Source organism: Oncorhynchus gorbuscha, linkage group LG19 (assembly GCF_021184085.1).
Source record: "Oncorhynchus gorbuscha isolate QuinsamMale2020 ecotype Even-year linkage group LG19, OgorEven_v1.0, whole genome shotgun sequence".
Classification (NCBI taxonomy): domain Eukaryota; kingdom Metazoa; phylum Chordata; class Actinopteri; order Salmoniformes; family Salmonidae; genus Oncorhynchus; species Oncorhynchus gorbuscha.
Genome location: NC_060191.1, coordinates 54,570,928 through 54,590,632, shown reverse-complemented (window position 1 = coordinate 54,590,632; position 19,705 = coordinate 54,570,928). Strand labels below are relative to the sequence as shown.

Here is a 19,705-nt window from a genome sequence, read left to right as displayed (position 1 = left end):
ACTGATGGAAATAAAATTAATGAATGAGAATGTAGGCTATGTAGGAATTAATGTATTTAATCAATTTGGGCTTACACATCAATCCAAATAATATTATTATTATAGTAGCTATTCTTTAAAAGCAATTAAGGGATAAGAAAAACGACTATAAACGAACAGTAACGCTAAACATGTTTTGCAGTACAACGCTGATTGCAGTCTACCGCGGGTATAATTATTGTGAGTTGAAAGAGAACCTTTTAGCCTTTGTAATTTCTTATGCACTTGTTTTACGATCGTCTTTTCTATTCTAAATTTACATTCGCAGCCTAAGCCAATAACACACTAACAGTATTTTTTAAAATAGTAATAGCAGATTATTGTTATTTTATTGTTATTTGTTTATTATGCCGTTATAACGATTTGTAGTCCAATTTGTCAACAAATTTGACGTTAAAACCAAAAAGCGATGGCTTGGATATATTTGCGGTTTAAGTAAGGTTCTGTTCCTTTTCACTTGCAAAGAAAAATGACGTTATTCAAAGATGTATTATTTACCCTCAATTTAACTTCTGGCTTTATTACTATCAAGTGTTGTCGAATACCTATTGGCTATAGGATAATTCCTAAAAGCGAATACCTATCTATTTTAAATGAAACACAGAGAGGACTAGGCAATTACTGATTCGTATGTGTTTGTGGGTAACTGCCTAGATATATGCCTACTGTCTTTCACATTTGATCTTTTGGGTCTTCAAAATGTAATTGAACTCAAATCATCTAGATTGTTTAATTGATTTCACCAGGAAATAAACAGTTTTAGGCTATATATCAACTGCAGGGCCATCGAAAGTAATTACAGAAAATTTGGCAAAGTATACAAAAACACTGATAAATCGGTTAGTAGGCTTAGAGAAATACATTGTATTTTATTGGTGAGTCTTATATGACCCTGCAACAGTTTAGGCATATGTCAGAAATAGTTTTATAGGTGATAACAACTTTATAGCTGATAACAATACTCCAACCGATTTTAAAATGTCCAATAAAATAACCGATTATCTTACTCATAAAGTGAATTAATTAATATAACTCAAAAGTAGATTATAACCTATTTTCATTACTAGTTATAGATACAAGCGATATTAGTAATCACTAACACATCAATTGACAAGTGTGATTTCTTAGCTGGCAGGCTGTATATTTTCCGTATGTTTTCCAACATGCCTTCAGGGGCTTCGTTACGGTTGGACGAGGAAACTCCAACAGCGTTCCACCTTTGCTCTCAGTGGAACGTTTAAAATGTATTCCTGTTGAAGTATCATAAACTGAGATTGTAATACAACATATTTCATTAAAAGTTACAGATAGGCTATAATGAAAATATAGGCTCATATATCACCCGATTGCTTCCCTGAAACGGCTCAGATAACCAACTTAATGTGCAGTTCAAAGGACATGATGTACATTTCAGATGGCTCATTTTATTATGTGTGTTTAAGCAGAAGAAAGACCACAGCAGCGCTAACATCAGACGATAGTGTCAAGTTCACACTTTGAAATGGTGACATGAACAGAAATGATTATCCTTTTCCCAAGCCGTGGGGGTAAATATTACCTCTCTGCCAGTGGCGTGTATTCAGGGATGCCAAGGCAAGCCATGCAAAAAAATGGACTAAGAAAAAAATACATGAATAATAGTTTATACTTTGTCTCTGTGTTTCATAATGTTCCTTCAATTCCCAAGAGACTGAATGTAATCTCACAGGAGAAAGCATCCGAGCGAGGGAAACAGCGCCCCGCTGTCTCTCTACGTGTAGCCCATCTATCTGATGCCGTCTGGTCCAAACGAGTATGACATTGTTGCCGCCCGTAGCATCGAGGGCAAGGAAGGCCAATAAAAAAATAAAAGCGTGTACTCTTATGACCGTTTCGTCAACATTAAAGAGGAGGATGACATCGGCCTGGTGAATCAACATATTTTCTACTTGCACGAACGCGCACACACAGAAATCAGAGCCAAGGACAGCCACATCATATTTAGCTTATGTTGCTTGGACTAAATTGTTTTTTAAATCTTTTGTCACTGTATTCGACTAATGTTACGAACCGGCTCGTAGGCCATAACAAAGAGAGAGACAACGCAGAGATACATAAATAACTTAAATGTATGTATTAAATAAAGTAAACTATATAAAAACAACAGTGGTGTGCGTAAGTGAGTGGATGCGTGCATAAATTGTGATAATGAGTGGTGTTGAGAGATGCCACACCAGCAATGCCACACCAGCAAAAAATAAATGTGCCTGCATGGAGATTCTCTCCACGTGTGTCCCATTTCGCTGATGACCCTTACAGCTCCGCCCACCGACATCCTACGAAGGAAAACAAGATCAGGGAGAAAGAATACTGCAGATATAGTGGGAGATGGTCGTATAACACTAAGCAGAGGTGATTTAATGATGTTGATGTTGAAATGTTTCTGGAATAGTGGAGGCAGCTCCTGTTTTCTTTGCGATTTGGCATTGCTCTCTGTGGTGTTAAATCAATAGTTGTTTAGTGGCCCGCTTGCTTGACCATGCTGTAGTTCATGTGTAACAGAATAACTTTAGACCGCCCCCTCATCCCCCCTTTAGACCGTCCCCTCGCCCATACCCGGGCGCGAACAAGGGACCCTCTGCACACATCAACAACAGTCACCCACAAAGCATCGTTACCCATCGCTCCACAAAAGCCGCGGCCCTTGCAGAGCAAGGGGAACCACTACCACAAGGTCTCAGAGCAGGTGACAACACCGATTGAAACGCTATTTAGCGCAACTAGCTAGCCGTTACACATGTAACTGTCTGTTACTGTACATACAATATGCTTTGTGTTCTTCATTGGACAGAGGTTGCTATCCGGTTTTGTGATAAAACAAAGGTGTGGTTGCATTTATTCTGCCACTGTGTCTTATTGTCGCTACCTTTAGGCCTTTACAGTGGATGCGGAATGTATTCAGACCCCTTGACTTTCTCCACATTTTGTAACATTACAGCCATATTCTAAAATTGATTCAATTGTTTGTTTTCCTCATCAATCAACACATAATACCCCACAATGACAAAGCAAAAATAGGGTTTAAAAATGTTTGCAAATTTATATGGAGAAAAAAACTGAAATATCACATTTACATAAGTATTCAGACCCTTTACTCAATACTTTGTTGAAGCACCTTTGCCAGAGATTACAGCCTCAAATCTTATTGAGTATGACGCTACAAGCTCGGCACATCTGTATTTGGGGAGTTTCTCCCATTCTTCTCTGCAAATTCTCTCAAGCTCAGTCAGGTTGGATGGGGAGCATCGCTGCACAGCTATTTTCAGGTCTCTAGAGATATTCAATCGGGTTCAAGCCTGTAGTATCTGGGATCTACATCTGTTTATATTAGTTACTGTGCTGTTACTAAGCAGTAATGCATTACGGCAGTGTTACGTTACTACACCTAATAGGAAATGCACATGCGCACTGGGGTGCCGCGAACTGTAGAGCACGAGGGGTTTTGACTAAACGAAAACTAAATGTACTCCCGTCTCCTGCCTGGTCATTTCTCCACAACACAAATATTACAGTCCCGAAGCTACTCCTGCGTTGCCTTGGCTGTGTGCTTTGGGTTGATGTCTTGTTGGAAGGTGAACCTTCGCCCCAGTTTTCATCAAGGATCTCTCTGTATTTTGCTCCGTTTATCTTTGCTTCGATCCTGAAAGTCTCCCAGTCCCTACCTACTGAGAAACATCCCCACAGCATGATGATGCCACCACCATGCTTCACCATAGGGATGGTGCCAGGTTTCCTCCAGACATGACGCTTGGCATTCAGGACAAAGAGTTTAATCTTGGTTTCATCAGACCAGAGAATCTTGTTTCTCATGGTCTGAGAGTCCTTTAGGTGCCTTTTGGCAAACTCCAAGCGGGCTGTCATGTGCCTTTTACTGAGGAGTGACTAACGTCTGGCCACTCTACTATAAAGGCAGAGTTCTGTCTTACTATCCAGGTCTGTGCCCAAACAATTTGAGCTTCTACTTTTAAAAATCCACCTTTCCAGAAACAAGTGTCTCACCGTTGCCGCTTGCTATAGACCACCTTCTGCCCCCAGCTGTGCCCTGGACACCATATGTGAATTGATTTCCCCCCATGTATCTTCAGAGCTCGTGCTGTTAGGCAACCTAAACTGGGACATGCTTACAATCTAAGCTTGATGTCCTCAATCTCACACAAATTATTGAACCTACCAGGTACATGAACCTACCAGGTACAACTCCAAATCCGTAAATATAGGGCACCCTCATATCATCCTAACCTTCCCTCCAAATACACCTCTGCTGTCTTGAACCAGGATCTCATTACCTGCGTCCGTAATAGGTCTGTGGTCAAATGACCGCCCCTCATCACTATCAAACGCTCCCTTAAAGACTTCAGCGTGCAGGCCTTTCTAATCGACCTGGCCCGGGTAACCTGGAAGGATATTGACCCCATCCCGTCAGTAGAGGATGCCTGGTTATTCTTTAAAAGTGCTTTCCTCACCTTAAATAAGCATGCCCCATTCAAAGAAATTAGAACCAGGAACAGATATAGCCCTTGATTCACTCCAGACCTGCCTGTCCTTGACCAGCACAAAAACATCCTGTGGCGTACTGCATTAGAATCGAATAGCCCCCGCGATATGCAACTTTTCAGGGATGTTAGGAAACAATTTACACAGGCAGTTAGGAAAGAAAAGTCTATGTTTTTCAAACAGAAGTTTGCATCCTTTAGCACAAACTCCAAAAAGTTCTGGGACACTGTAAAGTCCATGGAGAATAAGAGCACCTCCTCCCAGCTGCCCACTGCACTGAGGCTAGGAAAGACTGTCACCATCGATAAATCCATGATATTTTAGAATTTCAACAAGCATTTTTCTACAGCTGGCCATGCGTTCCACCTGGCTACCCCTACCCCGTCAACAGCCCTGCACCCCCCACAGCAACTTGCCCAAGCCTCCCCATTTCTCTTTCACCCAAATCCAGATAGCTGATGTTCTGAGAGATCTGCAAAATCTGGACCCCTACAAATCAGTCGGGCTAGACAATCTGGACCCTCTCTTTCTAAAATGATCTGCCGAGATTGTTGCAACCTCTATTACTAGCCTGTTCAACCTCTCATTCGTATCGCCCGAGATCACCAAAGATTGGAAAGCTGCTGTGGGCATCCCCCTCTTCAAAGGGGGAGACAATCTAGACCCAAACTGCTACAGACCTATATTTATCCTACCCTGCCTTTCTAAGGTTTTCGAACGCCAAGTTAACACAGATCACCGACCATTTCAAATCCCACTGTACCTTCTCCGCTATGCAATCTGGTTTCCGAGCTGGTCATGGGTGCACCTCAGCCACACTTAAGGTCCTAAACAATATCATATCCGCCATCGATAAGAGGCAATACTGTGCAGCTGTATTCATTGACCAGGCCAAGGCTTTTGACTCGTCAATCACCACATTCTTTTTCGGCAGATTCAACAGCCTCGGTTTCTCAGATGACTGCCTCGCCTGGTTCACCAACTACTTCTCAGACAGAGTTCAGTGTGTCAAATGGGAGGGCCTGTTGTTCGGACCTCTGACAGTCTCTATGGGGAGCCACAGGGTTCAATTCTCGGGCCAACTCTCTTCTCTGTATACATCAATGATGTCGCTCTTGCTGCTGGTGATTCTCCGACCCAACTATACGCAGACGACACCATTCTGTATACTTCTGGCCCCTCTTTGGACACTGTGTTAACTAACCTCCAGACAAGCTTCAATACCATACAACTCTCCTTCCGTGGCCTCCAACTGCTCTTAAATGCAAGTAAAACTAAATGGATGCTCTTCAACCAATTGCTGCCCGCACCTATCCGCCCGTCCAGCATCACTACTCTGGACGGTTCAGACTTAGAATATGTGGACAACTACAAATACTTAGGTGTCTGGTGAGACTGTAAAATCTCCTTCCAGACTCACATCAAGCATCTCCAATCCAAAATGAAATCTCTAATTTGCTTCCTATTTTGCAAAAAAGCCTCCTTCACTCATGCTGCTAAACATACCCCTCATAAAACTGACCATCCTACCAGTCCTTGACATTGGCGATGTCATTTACAAAATAGCCTCCAACACTCTACTCAGAAAATTGGATGCGGTCTATCACGGTGCCATCCATTTTGTCACCAAAGCCCCATATACTACCCACCACTGCAACCTGTACGCTCTCGTTGGCTGGCCCTTGCTCCTGGGGTGGCAGGGTAGCCTAGTGGTTAGAGTGTTGGACTAGTAACTGGAAGATTGTGAGTTCAAACCCCTGAGCTGACAAGGTACAAATCTGTCGTTCTGCCCCTGATCAGGCAGTTAACCCACTGTTCCCAGGCTGTCATTGTAAATAAGGATGTGTTCTTAACTGACATGCCTGGTTAAATAAAGGTACAATTAAAATGAAAAAATTTGTCACCAAACCCACTGGCTCCAGGTCATCTATAAGTCTTTGCTTGGTAAAGCCCTGCCTTATCTCAGCTCACTTGTCACCATAGCAGCACGCACTCCAGCAGGTATATTTCACTGGTCACCCGCAAAGCCAATTCCTCCTTTGGCCGCCTTTCCTTCCAGTTCTCTGCTGCCAATGACTGGAACGAATTGCAAAAATCACTGAAGCTGGAGACTCATATCTCCCTCACTAACGTTAAGCACCAGCTGTCAGAGCAGCTTACAGATCATTGCAACTGTACATAGCCCATCCAACTACCTCATCCCCATACTGTTATTTGTTTATTAGATTTTTTTGCTCCTTTGCACCCAGTATCTCTACTTGCACATTTATCTTCTGCACATCATTCACTCCAGTGTTTAATTGCTAAATTGTAATTATTTCGCCACTATGGCCTATTTATTGCCTTACCTCTCTTATCTTACCTCATTTGCACACACTGTATATAAAAATTTTCTATTGACTGTATGTTTGTTTATTCCATTTGTAATCCTGTGTAGTTTTTTGGTCACACTGCTTTGCTCTATCTTGGCCAGGTTGAGGTTCTAAGTGAGAACTTGTTCTCAACTAGCCTACCTGGTTAAATAAAGTTGAAATATATATTTTTTAAAGGCCTGATTGGTGGAGTGCTGCAGAGATGATTGTCCTTCTGGAAAGTTTTCCCATCACCACAGAGGAGCTCTGTTAGTGTGACCATCGGTTCTTGGTCACCTCTCTGACCAAGGCCCTTCTCCACGATAGCTCAGTTTGGCGGGGCAGCCAACTTTAGGAAGAGTTTTGGAAGTTCCAAACTTCTTCCATTTAAGAACGATGGAGGCCACTGTGTTCTTGGGGACCTTCAATGCTGCAGAAATGTTTTGGTACCCTTCCCCAGATCTGTGCCTCGACACAATCCGGAAAATTCCTTCAAACTTATGGCTTTGTTTTTGCTCTGACATACACTGTCAACTGTGGGACCTGATAGAGACAGGTGTGTGCCTTTCCAAATAATTTCCAATCAATTGAATTTACCACAGATGGACTCCAATTTTTATTGTGTGAATATCGATGAGAAAAAAACAAAAGACTTGAATCCATTTTACAATAAGGCTGTAAAGTAACAAAATGTGGAAAAAGCTAAGGGATCTGAATACTTTCCGAATGCATTGTCTATCACGGTCACAAGGAATTAACAGGTCATAGAGCAAACAATGTAATTATCACAACACATAGGTTGTAATATGATTTTTTTGGGGGGTGGAGTTGGCTTCCCCAGTGATTTTACCCATGCACCGCTACTGCAGACCCTATGTAGATCACAGCCGCCATGTTCAAAGTGTGAAGGATTATGGGGAAGAAAACATGGAGCTCAGCATGGGAAAGATTGGGCTCTTTTGGGTTTGATGGATTGATCAAAGGGAAAGGATGAGAACAACTGTGAGAGGCTGCTGCTGTCTTTAAAGTTGGGAGGCTGGATTGCGGGGGGGGGGGGGGTCTCAATGGGTTTTGGGTACATTGGGGGTTTGGATAATTTGGCACCAATGAACCCTGCAACCTGAGTGCAAGGATTTGAGTTGATGGAACCAGAATCCTGGGCTGCAGGGATGGAAGGGAAAGGGGTGTGATTCTATATAAAGGCGCATCATGCACCCCAGAAAATCTGAGGTGGCACAAAGTGTGCGAGGATGGCTGGACTATCTGGTCGGCACCATCTGTACATTTTTAAATTTAGCATTTTTCACTTGAAACAGCTTTTTCCTGCAATCTAGAGCCATAATCATTAAGTTCAAGTTTTTAAAAAATGCATTTTTTCTGCATATCGAAGCATACCTCTTGAGCAGTCGATATCCTCTTGACTGGTTATTTAAAAAAATAAGATATACTTCTTTGCTAAAATCTGGGTAAAAGATTGAAAGGAATGTGAGTCTTAAGTACATTTAGTAATTGCCTGTTTTTCTAATGTCTACCAACCTTGCCAGATAGTTTGACGATAGCCTGAGATGGATTATTGGTATCTAGTTATGAGGTTGGGAGATTGGGAACCTATCTGGGCTAAACTTATAATAATAATAATAATAAAAACTTCATAAAATTCCTAGGTGGCAGTAGTATTATATAGAAACAAAAATGTATTTTTTGTTGTTAAACAAGACAAATCTGAGGCAGTATGTACCCGTACCCCCTATGGGCATGACGCATCAGTCTATAAATCCACACAGGAGCGGCCACTGACTGTGCCTCTAATCCGTCTGCTCTAGTGCTAGAGACGCCAAGCAGATCAATCAATTAAAACAGTTAGGCCCCAGCCAGCAAGGGTAATTACAGCCTTGCCAGTACTGCCTGTGACAGGGAACTGAGGATACTCTTCATTAGAGCCACTTCCAAACATCAGAGCGGAATCTGACACTTTCCAGATTAAGCAAGACAAAGGATGTAGTGTAGTGGGAGCAAATGCACTTCCACCTTTGGACCCAGAGCATTATGGGGGATGTACATGTTGATACATAATGGGAGCAGTTGTTAGCGGCCTAAGCACTTTTGGAAGGGTATACTATGACCTCAACATGTACATTAAGGGATTTCAGCAGGCACTTTGTTGTACGCAAACCTTTTCAAAGGGCATCACATACAGCAGGGCCACTAATTGTAACATGAGGTTTCAAGCCTGGGCTAAAACAATGCCCAAAGTTAAACTAATTCCATGGCTGAAAAATTGTTTAATCATATCCAAAGGTGACCAGGCATTAACGATACAGCCTACCATAAATAACACCTAATTTGGTTGCTCAAGTGATGGAAAGGTGACACGTCAATGATACATGTCAGCAATGATATGATTTGTTCCACCATCTTGACAAGTTAGATTGCATAGAATAGCTGTCACACTTTGTAACTTGACTTTGTAAGCAGTTAGTGCCAAAGATATAGACCTTACTTAAATGAGCATGCTAAATAGAGTCGACTACAGTTGGCTTGGTCATCTTCCTGCGTCAATAAAGGGGTGTGTGTGGCACAACCTGCAGATTACTTTCTAACCCACTGCATAAGCATAATGGTTACACATGGCCCATTAAAAGACAGATGAGTCAGGCATGTGTGCGTGATTAACTGCATAGTTCACATCTGTGACCTCTGGCACATCTGTAAGAAGTACCAGTTGTAGTAACATTTCAATAGATGTTTTCAGAGTAATGCTTTTCCTGTAAACAGAAGGAAAAAAAAGAGAAAAATGGTAGACAAATTATTTTTATGCCAATGTTTCACATGTACATGGAACCTGTTGGGTATCTTACAATTGTAAAGTCCTCAAATTTAAAATAGACTAATCCAAAAATCACATTGCCATTTAAAGTTGTAAGATAAGAAACAAATGTCACAGTAAATTTCAGCCTATAGAGTGCTGCGGGTGGAATTAGATTACATAGCTGAAATAGTTCCCTAATTGTTTAAATACCTGAGCAATTTACCACAAACAGTTGAGCACCATACCTTGTAGAAATTAAATACCAATTCTTGACAAACGGCTCAGCTTTTCAAAAAAAAAAAAAAGACAACTGCCCCTTCTAAGGGGTATAATAATCAGATTTAACAATTCTCCAGAGGATGGTATGAAAAGCATATTCATCTCCCGATACATTTTTTTCAATTTGTCACAGTAAAACTGGAAAACCTCATTGGTAATTAAAAATAAATCAATCTTGTTTTTACTTGGACACAGTGCAGTGTATTTAAAAAATAAAGTCATTATCCTAAACATATGACTAACAGATTATTTAAAAACAACGCATCTCCTGAGCTTGTAATTGTGTTTTTTTTCCCTCAATATGATCAGGATTTACACATTGAGTGTGGCATCCTGTAAAATTATAAAATATAGGTCCTTTAAAGTGAAAAATATTCACAATAGTCCTTAATGTCCATAGTGCATCAGTATCGTCTCCACCGACCATCTCTGGAGCCGTCCCTCCACCTGTCATCTCTGCTACGGCCACCTCCGCTGCTCCCGCTCCTGTCATCATGGTGATAGTGTTCACCTCGCTGGTCATCCCGCTGGCTGCGGTGGTGCCGGTTGGAGCCAGTTTCAGAGCCTCCTGGGTAGCGCTGGTCCCTGCCGCTGTCCTGCTGGTACCCCTGCCTGTTGCCTCGAGGTGAGGAGCTGTCCTGTTGCCAGGACCCACCACCTCCACCACTCTGTAGCTGCTGTGGTGGTGGCTGCCCCAGAAGCCCGATGCCGCCGGCTGGGAAACCTCCATTCACGCCCAGGAGCTGCTGCATCTGCCACATGTTGTTCATCTGTTGAATTCACTTTTACTGATCCATGTCAACTGGTTAAATGATCATGATACAGGCCACTATGTAGTACAGTTTGTCATATGCTCAGGATACAATGAAATGGTTACTTGCAGGTTCACGTCGCAACAATGTGACATAAGTGTCACTACTGGAGATGAGGATAGTGAGTAATTGAATGGTTTGACAAGAGTAATGTCAGTGGATGAAGGTATGCTCACCATTGCCTGTCTCTGCAGACTATCAGGAGAGGAGAAGGTCCTCTGGATGGACCCCTGGTCTGGGCTCTTGTCATATCTGCACAAGAAAAATGTCATTCTATATCACAGACAAATAGAGGCTATTGATGCACAATACACTCCCTACATATGCATACTATTTTGCATTATGTTACAACATACCTGCCCCCAGCCCCATGTGGATTGGGAGTATTCACAGGGCTTTGATTCTGGGAGTTCCCTGGGCTGTTAATGTGACTGCTCCCTGTAAATATTTACCCAAATAATGACATTTCAATTGCAGGCAGACCCTAGTAAAACATTAGCAAATCAATTTATATGACTAGTATGGGGTTTACATTAGTTTACCTGCTCTGAACTGTACTTTGAGAGTTCTTCCAAATAGAGTTGCCCCATTGAGCAGGTTCATGCCATAGGGTACAGACACCTCATGCTTGAAACAGACAAATCCAAACGCTTTCTGTTTTCCATCATTGTCTTTTGGAATTTTCACTTTGAACATAGGTCCTGCCTGCGCCAAAGAGAAGACAAAACAGACGATGGAGAACACAACTGTAAAATATTTTAAAAGTTAGCCACTGTGCTCGCGGACTTTGTGTGCTAGCTAGCTCTGGTCCATGCGGATGCATCGGATCTGAACTGCATGTGCAATCCGGGGCCTGCTCAAGTGTTTTATTTCGTGTTTTGGAGAAACGAAACCCTGTGCGCTGGGGATCTATGAAAAGCAACAGATCAGAGGCAACCTGTAGTTGTCGTACAATGGACCAGAGCTAGATATGTGTTCGCTAATATAGCTAGCTAACGTCGTTGCTGCATACTAGTAGGTAGTTAGCTAGCTAAGGCTGAATGAACAATATTGATCTGGATAGCTAGATAATTACACGGGTCAGAAGCTTCCATCATTATTTGTCGAATAAGTTAGAGAAATGATCGCAATTCATTTAGCTAGCTAACATTAGCTATGTCGTATCTAGATAGTTCAAAGCTACTGCACCTGTAAAAAGAGCTCGAATAAAAGTTCTTCCGTCACTTTTGGATCCAAATTTCCAACAAAGAGAGTCCGGTCTGCTTCATCCGCTACTCCCATCTTGCTTTAATGATATCTAATGCACTTTATCAGTATGTAAACAAATTACAATGCACGTTTTTTATACAGTTGTTCCGTGGTACGACCGTAAAGTAAAACTGCCATCATTCGTTAACTCGAGTTGCAATAACCAAGATGTTTTGCGACATATGCCATTGAGCTCTGGTTAAAAACAAGGGCATGCCATCAAATATACCAGTGGTGGAAAAATGACCTAATTGTCATATTAAAGTACAAGTAAAGATTGAAAATAACTGAAGTGAAAGTCACCCAGTAAAATCCTACTTGAGTAAAAGTAAATAAAATAAAATAAAATGTTTTTACATATAGGTATCAAAAGTAAATGTCTTTGTTAAAATATACTTCCTTATCAAAAGTAAAAGTATAAATCATTTCAAATTCCTTATATTAAGCAAACCAGATGGCACCATTTTTTAATGTACAGATTGTTTACTATTTATATTTTTGACTACTTTTACTTCACTACATTCCGAAAGAAAAGTATGTACCATACACTCTCCAACAGTCAGACATCATTTAAAAACAAAGCATGTGTTTAGTAAATTCGCCAGATTAGAGACAGCAGGGATGACCAGGGATATTCTCTTGATAAGTGTGTGCATTAGACCATTTTCCTGTCCTGCTAAGCATTGCAAATTAAATTAGTACTTTTGGGTGTCAGGACAATCAATGTATGGTACATACTTTTCTTTAGGAATGTAGTGAAATAAAAGTAGTCAAAAATATAAATAGTAAAGTACTTACTACACCACTGCAAATAACAACATGTCATTAGTTGAGTACACATGAGCCTCACCCCTATTAGCTTCCTGTCATGTTTGTATTTACTGAATGTTACAACACGCTAAACATCATTCAAGGATTCTTGAGCCTCCCTGGATCTCTAAATTCTCGCCTATGAAAAGCCAACGGACATTTACTCCTTAGGTGCTGATCTGTTGCACCCTCTATAACCACTGTGATTATCATGTAAGCCTTTTGGTCATCTATGAACGTTTGAACATCTTGAAGAATAATCTACCCTTAATGGCCATGTACTCTTAGAATCTCCACCGGCACAGCAAGAAGAGGACTGGCCACCTCTCTGAGCCTGGTTCCTCTCTAGGTTGTCTTCCTAGGTTCCTACCTTTCTAGGGAGTTTTTCCCTTTCACTGTGCTTCTACATCTGCATTGCTTGCTCTTTGGGGTTTTAGGCTGGGTTTATGTATAAGCACTTTGTGAAATCTGCTGATGTAAAAAGGGCTTGATTGATTGATTTGATTGACTGTCCACGGCTTTCCGATGTGCCGGTGGCAAGGTGTGAAACCAATACACTGGTGATAACTCATCCTGACCTCAGAGTCATATGAAATATACTTTAAGACAGATTAACAGCTCCAAGACTTAAGACACATACTAATGGTCTATAAAGAAAGGAATGTAGGGAAGTTGGTCAGGGAGGATGGGTGGGAGTAATCCGTACCTTCTAGCAATCTAATGGTGTTGTTTTCTAGTCGTGCCAGGGAATCAAATCAAATTTTATTTGTCACATTTGCCGTAAAAAAAAAGGGTAGCCTAACAGTGAAATGCTTATGTACGGGTCCTTTTCCAACAATGCAGAGATAAGATAAAGATATATATATATATATAGATTTAAAAAAATAGTGACATGAGAAATGAATACACAGTGAAAACAACTGTAACATTTTAGCTAACCTTTCTCCTAACACTTATTCTAAATGTAAAACCTAACCTACTACGTAATTCAACTACCCAAATTTGTTTTAGATCCCCTAATCTTTCACATAAATTATCCAAACCTTTGTTGTTAGTTCACCTCACCAACCTAAATTCTACCCCTAATTCTCCTTTGTTGTGACACAACAAGCAACCTGGTCTCAGAGAAAGACATATAATAAGACATCCTTTAAGACATATGAAACATTAACATCATCCAATTCATATGTTATTGTACGATCAGTTAATACTTACGATAATATCAAATTGTATTAGTCACTTGCGCCGAATACAACAGGTGTAACAGGTGTAACAACCTTACAGTGAAATGCTTACTTACGAGCCCCTAACCAACAATGCAGTTTTAAAAAATACAGATAAGAATAAGAAATAAAAGTAACAAGGAATTAAAGAGCAGCAGTAAAATAACAATATCGAGACTATATACAGGGGGGTACCGACACAGAGACAATGTGCACGTGTTAGTTGAAGTAATATGTAGATGTACAGTTGAAGTACACCTTAGCCAAATACATTTAAACTTAGTGTTTCACAATTCCTGACATTTAATCCTAGTAAAAATGATCTGTCTTAGGTCAGTTAGAATCACCACTTTATTTTAAGAATGTGAAATGTCAGAATAATAGTAGAGAGAATGATTTATTTCAGCTTTCATCACATTCCCAGCGGGTCAGAAGTTTACATACACTCAATTAGTATTTGGTAACATTGCCTTTAAATTGTTTAACGTGGGTCAAACGTTTCGGGTAGCCTTCCACAAGCTTCCCACAATAAATTTGGTGTATTTTGGCCAATTTCTCCTGACAGAACTGAGTCAGGTTTGTATGCCTCCTTACTCGCACCAGCTTTTTCAGTTCTGCCCACACATTTTCTATAGGATTGAGGTCAAGGTTGGTGATGGCCACTCCAATACCTTGACTTTGTTGTCCTTAAATCATTTTGTCACAACTTTGGAAGTATGCGTGGGGTCATTGTCCATTTGGAAGACCCATTTGCGACCAAGCTTTAACTTCCTGACTGATGTCTGGAGATGTTGCTTCAATATATCCACATAATTTTCCTACCTCATGATACCATCTATTTTGTGAAGTTCACCAGTCCCTCCTGCTGCAAAGCAACCCCACAACATGATACTGCCACCCCCGTGCTTCACGGTTGGATTGGTGTTCTTTGGCCTGCAAGCCTCCTCATTTTTCCTCCAAATGTAACAATGGTCAAACAGTTTTATTTTTGTTTCATAAGACCAGAGGACATTTCTCCAAAAAGTATGATCTTTATCCCCATGTGCAGTTGCAAACCGCAGTCTGACTTTTTTTATGGTGGTTTTGGAGCAGAGGCTTCTTCCTTGTTGAGCGGCCTTTCAGGTTATGTTGATATCGGACTCGTTTTACTGTGGCTATAGATACTTTTGTACCTGTTTCCTCCAGTATCTTTACAAGGTCCTTTGCTGTTGTTCTGGGATTGATTTGCACTTTTTGCACCAAAGTACGTTAATCTCTAGGAGACAGAATGCGTCTCCTTCCTGAGTGGTATGACAGCTGCGTGGTCCCATGGTGTTTATACTTACTTGCTATTGTTTGTACAGATGAATGTGATACCTACTGGCATTTGGAAATAGCTCCCAAGGATGAACAAGACTTGTGGAGGTCTACAATTAATTTTCTGAGGTCTTGGCTGATTTCTTTTGATTTCCCCATGATGTTAAGCAAAGAGGCACTGATTTTAAACGTAGGCCTTGAAATACATCTACAGGTCCACCTCCAATTGACTCAAAGGATGTCAGAATTTATAAAGCCATGACATAATTTTCTGGAATTTTCCAAGCTGTTTAAAACCTCTCTTGGATATGTGGGATGGTAGCGTCCCACCTCGCCAACAGCCAGTGAAAGTGCAGGGCGCCAAATTCAAAACAACAAAAATCTCATATTTAAAATTCCTCAAGCAAACACGTATTTTACACCATTTTAAAGATAAAATTCTCGTTAATCCAGCCACAGTGTCTGATTTCAAAAATATTTTATAACGAAAGCACCACAAGCGATTATGTTAGGTCACCACCACCTCACAGAAAAAGACAGCCATTTTTCCAGCCAAAGAGAGGAGTCACAAAAAGCACAAATAGAGATAAAATTAATCACAAACCTTTGATCATCTTCATCAGATGAGACTCATAGGACTTCATGTTACACAATAGATTTATGTTTTGTTCGATAAAGTGCATTTTTATATTTAAAATATATATAATTTTACATTGGCGCGTTACGTTCAGTAGTTCTAAAACATGCAGTGATTGTGCAGAGAGCCACATCTATTTACAGAAATACTCCTCATAAATGTTGTTGAAAATACAAGTGTTATGCATGGAATTAGAGATATACTTCTCCTTAATGCAACCGCTTTTTACTTGCGGAAAAAGCAAACCACGCAATTATCTGAGTACATTGTTCAAACAACAAAGCAGCCAAAAAGATATCTGCCATATTGGGTAGTCAAAACTAGTCAAAATTAGCATTATAAATATTCACTTACCTTTGATGATCTTCATCAGAATGCACTTCCAGGAATCGCAGTTCCACAATAAATGTTTGTTTTGTTTGATAATGTCCATCATATATGTCCAAATAGCTTCTTTTGTTAGAGTGTTTTGTAAACAAATCCAAAAGCGCATTCAGGTCCAGCCGAACATCGGACAAAAAGTGCAAAAAGTTCCATTACAGCCCATAGAAACTTGTCAAACGATGTATGGAATCAATCTTTAGGATGATTTTAACATAAATCTTCAATAATATTCCAACTGGAGAATTCCTTTGTCTTCAGCAAAGGAATACCTCTCATGTGAAATGCGCATGATCAGCGCGTGAATGCTGGCAGACCTCTGACTCATTCCTCTCTCATTCGGTCCCACTTCACAGTAGAAGCCTCAAACAACATTCTAAAGACTGTTGACATCTAGTGGAAGCCTTAGGAAGTGCAACATAACCAATATCCCACTGTATATTCAATAGGGACTGGGTTACAAAACTACAAGCCTCAGATTTCCCACTTCCTGGTTGGATTTTTCTCAGGTTTCCGCCTGCCATATGAGTTGTGTTATACTCACAGACATCATTCAAATAGTTTTAGGAACTTCAGAGGGATTTCTATCCAATACTACTAATAATATGCATATATTAGCATCTGGGACAGAGTAGCAGGCAGTTTACTCTGGGCACCTTATTCATCCAAGCTACTCAATACTGCCACCCTGTCACCAATAAGTTAATGGCACAGTCAGCTAAGTGTATGTAAACTTCTGACCCACTGGAATTGTGATACAGTGAATTAGAAGTGAAATAATCTGTCTGTAAACAATTGTTGGAAAAATTACTTGTGTCATGCACAAAGTTGATGTCCTAACCGACTTGCCAAAACAATTGTTTGTTAACAAGAAATTTGTGGAGTGGTTGATAAACAGGTTTTAATTACTTCAACATAAGTGTATGTAAACTTACGACTTCAACTGTAGGTAGAGTTATTAATGTGACTATGCATAGATGATAACAACAGAGAGTAGCAGCGGTGTAAAAGAGAGGGGGGGCAATCCAAATAGTCTGAGTAGCCATTCGATTATATGTTCAGGAGTTTTATGGCTTGGGGATAGAAGCTGTTTAGAAGCCTCTTGGACTTTGACTTGGCGCTCCGGTACCACTTGATGTGCGGAAGCAGAGAGAACAGCCTATGACTAGGGTTACTGGAGTCTTTGACGCATTTTGGTTCTTCCTCTGACACCACCTGGTATAGAGGTCCTGGATGCCAGGAAGCTTGGTCCCAGTGATGTACTGGGACATTCGCACTACCCTATGTAGTGCCTTGCGGTCGGAGGCAGAGCATTTGCCATACCAGGCAGTGATGCAACCAGTCAGGATGCTCTCAATGGTGCAGCTGTAGAACCGTTTGAGGATCTGAGGACCAATGCCAAATCTTTTCAGTCTTCCGAGGGGGAATATTTTTTGTTGTGCCCTCTTCACGACTGTCTTTGTGTGCTTAGACCATGTTAGTTGGTGACCAAGGAACTTGAAGCTCTCAACCTGCTCCACTACAGCCCCGTCGATGAGAATGGGGTCATCCTCATTTTGCTGTAGTCCACAATCATCTCCTTTGTCTTGATCACATTGAGAGAGAGGTTGTTGTCCTGGCACCACACGGTCAGGTCTCTGACCTCTTCCCTATAGGCTGTCTAGTCGTTGTCATCATCAAACTTAATGATGGTGTTGGAGTTGTGCCTGGTCATGCAGTCATGAGTGAACAGGGAGTACAGGAAGGGACTGAGCAATATATGTACTCTAATTTGTATGACATTGTGCAACATATAATACTAAATGGAGTGTCACAGATTTACATGCTGATGAATGCGAATTGCCATGGGACCACATTGCCTAACTTCTTCTGTAGATCGCTGACATTTCCTGCAGCAAGTGCCTATCCTTACTAACACCTCTATAGAGTAGAGAGGGTGATGATTCAGACATGCTGTAATAGTGTGCCCTCCTCACACTCTGTCCACAGGTCTCCTCAGCCCCTTGGAAGTCGATGTGCATGCTGATGAGATTTTCCTGGACATGTACATTCCCCAGTCCAGTGCATGCGATCGGATCACTGACTCAAGTACACTGCGATGTATGCCCCTGGCCTTGTGGTGATGGCAGCATCATTATAGTGTCGAGGTCAAATGAGCCATGTGAAAAGCTCGACTTCCTCCCTAATCAGGTGGCACTTGTGTGTGGCTGCTATATTAATTAGTTTCATTTAATAAAGTCTAATGATTTCCCCCATCCCTGGAGAAATCCCATAGCGATTGTGATTGTGGCTGGGTATAAGGACCACACTGGAAAGATAATAGTAGAATATCAATGGGACTCTTTTGAAGGCTGTTCTTATTTACAGGATCCCCACTAGAGCATTTATTTTCACATGATTTATAGCTGTCATTCATAATGGGGCAGTAAAATATATAGTTTAATACTAAAATCATCAATTTTTTTACAGCCCAGTTTGTTATGGGCATCACGTGTCGTGTACAGTATAGGGTAGTTAACACTTGATGTATCAGCACTTTCACATGAAATATTTATGATTTCAAATGCATCAAATCTTTGTCAGTTGCTAGCGATAAAAAATCTATACCATAAAACCACACCTGTGCAGAAATGCACGCCGATGACTAAGGCACATTAATCTATTTTTGGACCCAGTAACTATTAACCCATATATCTCCCGGATGCCTTTTCCCTTTTTATAGCATTGGATGGAATTCAGGAGAGCACTAAGGAACAGCAGTTCCACAGAACCAGAGAATTGGCATAAATTGGAGTAAAGTGGGGAACAACAAGCAGACAGGCTGATCTAGTTGCTTTGAGTAAGAAAAACAACTAAGAGATGCTGAAAGCAAACAAAGGTTCTGCTGACCCTTTTTTATTTCACAAATACGTCTGTTTAGCAGTTTTTCCATGGAATTTTGGATGAAATCTAAATCTTGTATATGATATGAAATACCAATTGGGATTGCTCTCTATTCAAGCGGCATAGCATTATTTTGTCGTGGCAGGGAGTTAAGCCATTGGTTTCTCACAGGACTGACAGCAGATGGCAGTGTTGTTCCGATGATAGACTGCATCCTCATGAAGAACACACTGGTTTCATTTGCTTGCGGTAACAAGGGCATAGCCTACTATCGAGCTTTTGTAAAAGCAAAAAAGAGAAATAGAAAACAATCTTAATGGAAAAAGAAATATGCACTTTTTAGTCTAGCTTTACTGGGTGTTCCTGGATTCTATTTCATAGACAATCTCATTCGTACATAACAC

At 40.9% G+C, this 19,705-nt stretch overlaps 1 protein-coding gene across 2 annotated transcripts; it reads right to left on the bottom strand.

Annotated features, from left to right (window-relative positions):
* Nucleotides 1-9,718: 9,718 nt before the first annotated feature.
* LOC124005623 (RNA-binding protein 7-like) lies at nt 9,719-12,227 on the bottom strand. 2 transcript variants are annotated; one of them, XM_046315042.1, is made up of 5 exons: nt 12,012-12,227; nt 11,366-11,528; nt 11,180-11,261; nt 11,000-11,075; nt 9,719-10,763 (listed from the first exon to the last, which is right to left on the bottom strand). In XM_046315042.1, exons 1-5 carry the CDS (start codon nt 12,102-12,104, stop codon nt 10,416-10,418), a joined length of 762 nt encoding a protein of 253 aa, XP_046170998.1. In that variant the 5' UTR covers nt 12,105-12,227; the 3' UTR covers nt 9,719-10,415. The 2 variants fall into 2 exon arrangements, with proteins under 2 accessions (XP_046170998.1, XP_046170997.1); XM_046315041.1 differs by having other exon boundaries at nt 9,719-10,781; nt 12,012-12,224.
* Between the last annotated feature and the right edge of the window lie 7,478 nt (nt 12,228-19,705).